The sequence below is a fragment of the Gopherus flavomarginatus genome (genome assembly GCF_025201925.1).
Source record: "Gopherus flavomarginatus isolate rGopFla2 chromosome 11 unlocalized genomic scaffold, rGopFla2.mat.asm SUPER_11_unloc_2, whole genome shotgun sequence".
Lineage (NCBI taxonomy): Eukaryota > Metazoa > Chordata > Testudines > Testudinidae > Gopherus > Gopherus flavomarginatus.
Window position 1 is genome coordinate 343,283 of NW_026114603.1, and position 7,856 is coordinate 351,138.

Below are 7,856 nucleotides of genomic sequence, written 5' to 3' on the forward strand. Positions count from 1 at the left end.
ACTTGGATACAGGAAGTTCTGATTCTGACAGTAATGAGTTCAGCAATCACACAAAAATGTGTATGGGTTACTGACGTAGAATCACAGAATCATAATGTATCAGGGTTGGAACGGCCCTCTGGAGGTCACCTAGTCCAACCCCTTGCTCAAAGCAGGACAAACCCAAATAAATCATCCCAACCAGGGCTTTCTCAAGCCTGAGTTTAAAGACCTCTAAGGAGGGAGATTCCACCACCTCCCTAAGTAACCCATTCCAGTGCTTCACCACTGTCCTAGTGACATTTGTTTTCCTAATATCCAACCTAAACCTCCCCCTCTTTAACTTGAGACCATTGCTCCTTGTTCTGTCATCTGATACCACTGAGAACAGCCAAACTCCAACCTCTTTGTTACTGCCTTTCAAGTAGCAGAAAGCAGCTATCAAATCCCCCATCATTCTTCTCTTTTGTAGACTAAACAATCCCAGTTCCCTCAGTCTCTCTTCATAAGTTATGTGCTCTATCCACCTAATAATTTTTGTTGCCCTCCACTGGACTCTTTTCAACTTTTCCACATCCTTCTTGTACTGTGAGGCCCAAAACTGGACACAGGACTCCAGACCAGGCCTCATCAATGCCAAATAGAGGGGAATGATCATGTCCTTTGACCTGCTAGCAATACAGCCCAAAATGCCATTTGCCTTCTTGGCCACAAGGGCACACTGTTGATTCATATCCAGCTTCTCGTCCACTGTAACCCCTAGTTTACATGAGTCAGAATATGGAAGATCATAACCCATGACTGGCTTATGTATATTGTGACATGTTCAGTCACAGAGACCCCATTGGGACTGTCATCTGATGAACTGAGACTATATCTGAACCTATTTTCTTTGCGAGTTTGGGCCACCAGAACCCTACCTTGTTGAGTCAGACACACCACTCTGCTCCAGCACAGACCCAGTATCTGAACCACGCACTGAAAAGCTGCAGCCTTAACTGAAAACAGCTTACGATGTGCTTTTGTGTCTAGTACCCATACACCCAGATCCCAATGGGACCTCAAACCCCAAATAAATCTGTTTTACTCTGTGTAAAACTTATACAAAAATTGTCCACCTTCTATAACACTGACAGAGAGATATGCACATCCAGGTATTAATTATTTACTCTGGATTAATTAATAAGCAAAAGTGAATTTAATAAGAATAAAATGTAGGATTTAAGTGGTTTCAAGTAATAACAGACAGAACAAAGTAAGTTACCAAACAAAATAAAACAAAACACACAAGTCTAAGCCCAATACATTAAGATACTGATTACAGATAAAATTCCACTCTCAGAGATGTTCCAAAATGCTTCTTTCACAGACTGAACTCCTTCCTAGTCTCAAACCAATCCTTTCCCTTGTACAGTTCTTGTTAGCTCCAGCTCTGGTTGTAACTTAGGGGATTTCTCATGACTGGAACCTCCTTTCATCTGTTTCTCCCCATTACATAGTTTTGACCCAAGGCAGGAATCTTTTGTCTCTAGGTCCTCACCCCTCCTTCTAAATGGAAAAGCACCAGGATTAAGATGAATTCCAATACCAGGTGACCTAGCCACATGTCCTATCAGATCCCAAGCCTCCATTCTTCCAGGCCTGACTCACAGGAAGGTTTGCATGTAAACAGAGCCATTTACAAACAATTGCAGTTGATGGGACATCAAGATTCCAAACCACCATTAATGGACCATACTTTGCATAATTACAATAGGCCCTCAGTGTTATATTTCATATTCTAGTGTCAGATACAAGAATGATGCAATCATACAATAGAATGAGCACACTCAGTGGATTATAAACTTTGTAATTATATCTTAAAAGAGACCTTTTCCATGCAGCATACTCAAGTTACATTATATTCACACATTAGAATATTTTCATAAAATGATATGGAATGCAATATCACATATATATTAGCTCAAAAATTTGAATTCCTGAAAAAGACAAAAGATCTAAGGAGAGCTTTTCTCAAGGCTTTCTTTACCTCCTTGTTTCTCAGGCTATATATGATGGGGTTAACCAAAGGGGACAGGACTCCGTAGAAGACAGAGAACACTTTGTTCAGGTCCCTCAGTGCATCAGAGTCTGATAGCAGATACACTACGATCAATGTCCCATAGTAAATTGTCACCACGATGAGGTGAGAGGAGCAGGTGGAAAAAGCCTTTTGCCTTCCAGCGGTGGAAGGGATTCTCATGATGTTGGAGATGATACAAACATAGGATGCCACTGTCAATACAAATGGAGGCAATGTGAACATAGCACAAGATATTAAACCAGTAACTTCTACTGTGTGGGTGTCAGTGCAGGAGAGTTTTGTTATTGGATGAAAATCACAAAAGAAATGGTCAATTTCATTGGGGCCACAGAATGTTAATTGTGACAACATAAATATAAAGATGGAAACAGACATAAATCCACCTATCCACAACCCAACCACTAGCTGGAGGCACAACCTGCCATTCATACGTGTTGCATAATGCAGAGGTTTGCATATTGCTAAATACCGATCATAGGACATCACAGATAAAAGCAAACACTCTGTCCCTGCCAGAGAACCAAACAAATAAAATTGAGTGATGCAGCCCATAACAGAAATAGACCTGTCCCCAGTCAGTTGACTGGCCAGCACCCTGGGCAGTATGGTAGAGGTGCAGCAGGTCTCCAAGCAGGACAAGTTCCCCAGGAAGAAGTACATGGGGGTGTGAAGGTGCTGATCAGTCACAACAAGTACAATGATGAGGATGTTCCCAGCCATGGTCACAATATAAATCACTAGGAACAGCAGGAAGAGAAGAATATGAAGTTGTAGGAGATCCCCAAATCCCAGGAGGATGAATTTTGTGATGGTTGATTGATTCCCCTCATGGGTGTTTGTCATCAGCTTTATCTAGGGGAGATAAAAGAAATTATGCAATTGAGAACATCACTTCCATTACAAACAGTCATATTTTCTATTCCATTTTCTCCCTGCTGGTAGCCATCCCAACAGTTGAGTCAAGATTCCAGAGAGTGAAGATAGCTGAGGTACAAATTTGAAAAAAATGCCAAAGTTAATTGATATTGGAAATGTAACTACTTCCTGGAATCTCTTGAAAACATCTCACCTTCAGCTGCCTGACCATGTTTGTTTATTTCTATAGGCACAGTGTCTGAGATTATCAATGTAAATTATGAGGAATTAAATGTCACTCCATTGGTTTTATATGGAAACCTTAGAAAAATCCTATTGCTGGGCTGATAATTCATTTACCCATATTTACACTTCAGAGTCCACCATATTCCAATGGAGTAACAAAATAGTTTGACTCCAGAGACATGGGTTTTATAATTGACTCCACTACTCCTTGACCATCAGTTCATCACTTCCTCTCACTGTGCCTCTCTTCCCTCCTTTATGTGATAATTGATGTTACTACTTACTGTTTTCATAATGTGACCTGAAATTTAGCCAACAAGAGTGGTCTACATATGCCTACAGGATCTTGTGTAAAATTGAAATATGATTCTGAAGACACTGTACAAAGTTTAATAGTTTCATCAGTGAGTTTGCCTTATAATTTCTCAGTGTTAGCAAACTGCTGTGAAAACATGTATAACTTTCAATACATTCTTCGAAAAGAAACTAAACATGCGTCAATGTCATATTTCCACCTCAATCTCTGCAGATTTGGCATCAATTTTTTGTTTAAAAACACAAAGTTTTTAGATATTTCCTTTCCCCCAGCCCCACATGACAGAGAGCTCTCTCCCAAATCTGTTCTCAAGGTAATCAGATAGTAGATTTCTTTCTTTGCAAGGATTTGCCACCTTCTTTTTGAGAGCTATTCAAGGCCTAACATTTATGGGTAATATTTCCCAAAGTGCCCAAGGCCAGTTTTTTAAATTTTTCCATGCACCTACAACTGCACATTGGACGTTCTGTCCCTTTTGAACATCTGGCCATGAGCTACCATGTGAAAGAACGTAGGATAGATCATTAGATTAAGGAGGTCTGCCAGTGCTTCCTTGGCTAAGGTTGTTGTGATATTTTGGGGAACATGTCCTTGTCTTTTTAATACTTTTATAATTTTTTTAATAATTGAAATTATCATTCTAGATCAGATCAACTCTTTCGGAAAAGGAAATATGGAATGGGTCATCGGGAAGCCATACCTCAGTTGCAGTGACAATGCTATCAAGGGACATCAACACTGAATGTCGTGGAACAGTGGGACCGTCGAGATCCGTATCTAGGAACATTGACCATCCATTACCCATATCCAAGTGCCTCAGCAACACATGGGATTAGAGTTTTGATCCAATCATAATAATCCAGTGTCTGTTTTGAGAAGGGAACTGGTCCAGGATGTTCTGTTTGAAGCTAGGTTTTCCTCTTGACTAATAATTGAAATTGTCCCAACAAATAAACCTATAGGGACATTCATTAATCTAAAGTGATGAGTTTGTCTGTTTGTTTGTTGTGTGCTTGCTGCTTGACTGAAGTTATAGTGTGGTCTTTTTGGGGAAGCCATGTGCTGAGCCTAGTGGCCTTTCCCAAACCCAAGGCTGAGAACTCTTTAATAAGGCTTTGATCCCTAAGCCCTTTAGCACCCATTAAGCCATAAGCAGGGGGCAGGGCTACTCAGAACAGGGGTTTAGAAAGCCAACTCCTAAGTGACTGGAGAAATTCACGACCAGAGGCAGCTAATGAGAGTTTTCTGAGGGAGTTTAGAGAGGGAGCAGAAGAGCTAGATATACCTCATTAACATTCTTTAAACATAGGGCAATAAACCTCCCCTGCCTCGTTGCTTCCAAAAAACCCACAAAGAAACAATATCCAACAAAACTAGCTGAAAAAGGAAAAAGAGAATGTAGGCAGAGGTCCAACAGCAGAGTAGGAGCTATCCAGTTAATTTCATATAATGCAGCATGTGTGATTACCTGCCTTGTGGGCAGGTGGCATATGTGCACATTTTGTGCAAGGACTTCCTGGCCCTCAGAGACCAAGTACAGGCTCTGGAGACCAGAGTGTCTGAGCTGGAGGGGCTAAGGAAGACAGAAAAGGGACACAGAGAAGACTTTCCGGGGCACAATAGAACAGTCCCAAATCCCAGGCTGACAGCTTCTGTGCTGTTGAGGAAGATGAAAGTCCCAGGGAAGGGGAACACCAAAGTGGAACAGAAAGAAACTGTTCCATAGTTGAGACCTTCTCTCCAGATGATGTCATGGTAGTATCCTCTTGCACTGAGAATACCTGTCCTAGGGAAGGATCCACTGTTACTAGAAAGAGCCAGGTAACAGTAATGGGGAATTCTTTGGTTAAAAACATAGATAGCACAGTTTGCGATGACTGGGAGAACCCGCATGGTGAATTGCTTGCTAGGTGCGAAGGTTGCAGATCTCTGAAGACCTCTAGATAGACTTATGTGTAGTGCTGGGGAGGAGTTAGTGGTCATGGTACATGTAGGTACCAGTGACACAGGAAAAGATAAGAGAGAGGTCCTGGAGACCAACTTTAGACAACTAGGTAAGAGATTAAAGTCAGGGACCTTCATGGAAGCATTCTTTGATATGCTTCCAGTTACACATTCAGGGCTAATTGCACAATGGAACTGCAGGATCTCAATGCATGGATTAAACAACAGTATAGAAAGGAGGGGGTTAGTTTTATTAGGAAATGGAGAATATTTTGTGGAAGGAGGCACCTTTACAGAAGGATGGGCTCCACCTAAACCAAAATGGAACCAGATTGCTGGCATTTAAAATTTTAAAAAGCTGTAGAGGAGCTTTTAAACTAAGAGTTTGGGAAAGCCAACAGGTATATCACAGAAATTTGGTGGAATGATGATAATCAATGGGACACTATAATACCAGTATTCAAAATATATAGGAACAACAGAGTTTGATGTTGATGGGGGAGTGGCACTATATGTGAAAGAAAGTCTAGAATCAAATAAAGTAACAATCTGAAAGGAACTAAACTGTACCATAGAGTCTCTATGGACAGTAGTTCCATGCTCTAATAATAAGAATATAGCAGTAGGGATATATTACTGACCGCCTGACAAGGATGATAATAGTGATGGTGATTGTGAAATGCTCAGGGAGATTAAAATTAAAAAAAAAACCCTTAATAATAATAATAAGGTAGTTCAACTATCCCCATATTGACTGGGTACATGTCACCTAAGGACAGGATGAAGTGATAAAATTTCTTGATACCGTAAATGACTGCTTCTTGGATCTGCTAGTCCTGGAACCCACAAGAGGAGAGGCAATTCATGATTCACTCCTAAGTGGAGCAGAGGATCTGGTCCAAGAGGTAACTGTAGCTGAAGCGCTTGGTAATAGTGACCTACATTAATAAATTTAACAGCCTTGTGTGGTGGCAAAAGTCAAAGAAGCCCACCACAGTAGCATTTAAGTTTAGAAAAGGGGACTGCATGGAAATGAGGAAGCTAGTTAATTGAAAATTAAAAGGAACAGTCCCCAAAGTGAAATGCCTGACAACTTCAAGGAAACTTTTTTAAAAACATCAGAATAAAGGCTTAAATTAAACATTTACCCCAAATTAAAAAAAAATAGTGAGAGGATCAAAACATGCTACCATGGCTAAACAAAAAAGTGAAACATATTGTTAGAGGCAAAAAGATATCCTATTAAATTTGGAAGTTAAATCCTACTGAGGAAAATAGAAAGGAGCACTAACTCTAGCAAGACAAGTGTAAAAATATAATTAGGAAGCCACTCCCATAGTCTCTCCCAAAAAGAAAAGAAAAGAAAAGAAAAGAAAAGAAAACAAAAGAAAAGAAAAGAATCTAAAGAGCAAATTAACCAAAATATAAGAGCAAAAATATGTTTAAATGCCTAAGAGTCAGGAAGCTTACCAAACAATCAGTTGGGCCACTGGATGATGGAAGTGCTAAAGGAGCATTCAAGAAAAATATGGTCATTATGGAGATATTAAATGAATTGTTTTCTTGAGTCCTCACTGTAGAGAATGTGAGGGAGATTCCTCATGCATAAGCCATTCTTTTTAGGTGACAAATTTGAGGAACCGTTACAGATTGGGGTTTCAATAGGAGACATTTTGGATATTGATACATTAAACATTAGTAAATCAACAGGACTAGATTATATTAATCTGGGAGCTTGGAAGGAATTCCAATATGAAATTACAAAATGACTCTCTGTGGTATCATTTAAATCAGCTCCTTCACCAGATGACTAGAAAACAGATAATCTGACACTTATTTTTTTTTTAAAAAAGGCTCCAGAAGAGATCCTGTCAATTACCCACTGGTAAATCAAACTTCAGAACCAGGGAAATAGGTTGAAATTATGGTAAAGAGAATTGTCAGACACATATATATGAACATGATTTGTTGGGGAAGAGTCAATATGGCTTTTTAAAGGGCCATCATATCTCACCGATCTACTAGAATTCTTTGTGGAGGTCAACAAGCATGTGAACAAGGGTGTTCCAGTGGATTTAGTGTACTTAGACTTTCAGAAAGCCTTTGACAAGTTCCGTCACCAAAGGAGCTTAAGTAAAGAAAGCATCCTTGGGACAAACAGGAAGGTCCTCTCATACATCAGTTACTGGTTAAAAGATAGAGAAAAAAGGGTAAGAATAAATGGTCAGTTTTCAGAATGGAGAGAGGTAAATAGCGATGTCTCCTGGGGTCTCTACTGAGACCAGGGCTGTTTAATATATTCATAAATGATCTGAAAAAAGGGGTAAAAATTAAGGTGGCAAAATTTGCAGATGATACAACATTATTCAAGATAGTTAAGTCTAAAGCAGACTGCGAAGAGTTACAAAAGGACAAAACTGGGTGACTGGGCAC

General features: G+C 39.8%; 1 protein-coding gene across 1 annotated transcript; it reads right to left on the reverse strand.

Annotated features, from left to right (window-relative positions):
* Positions 1-1,942: 1,942 nt before the first annotated feature.
* LOC127040956 (olfactory receptor 11A1-like) lies at positions 1,943-4,284 on the reverse strand. Its single transcript, XM_050935483.1, has 2 exons — positions 4,180-4,284; positions 1,943-2,914 (listed from the first exon to the last, which is right to left on the reverse strand). Exons 1-2 carry the CDS (start codon positions 4,282-4,284, stop codon positions 1,943-1,945), a joined length of 1,077 nt encoding a protein of 358 aa, XP_050791440.1.
* Positions 4,285-7,856: the final 3,572 nt, after the last annotated feature.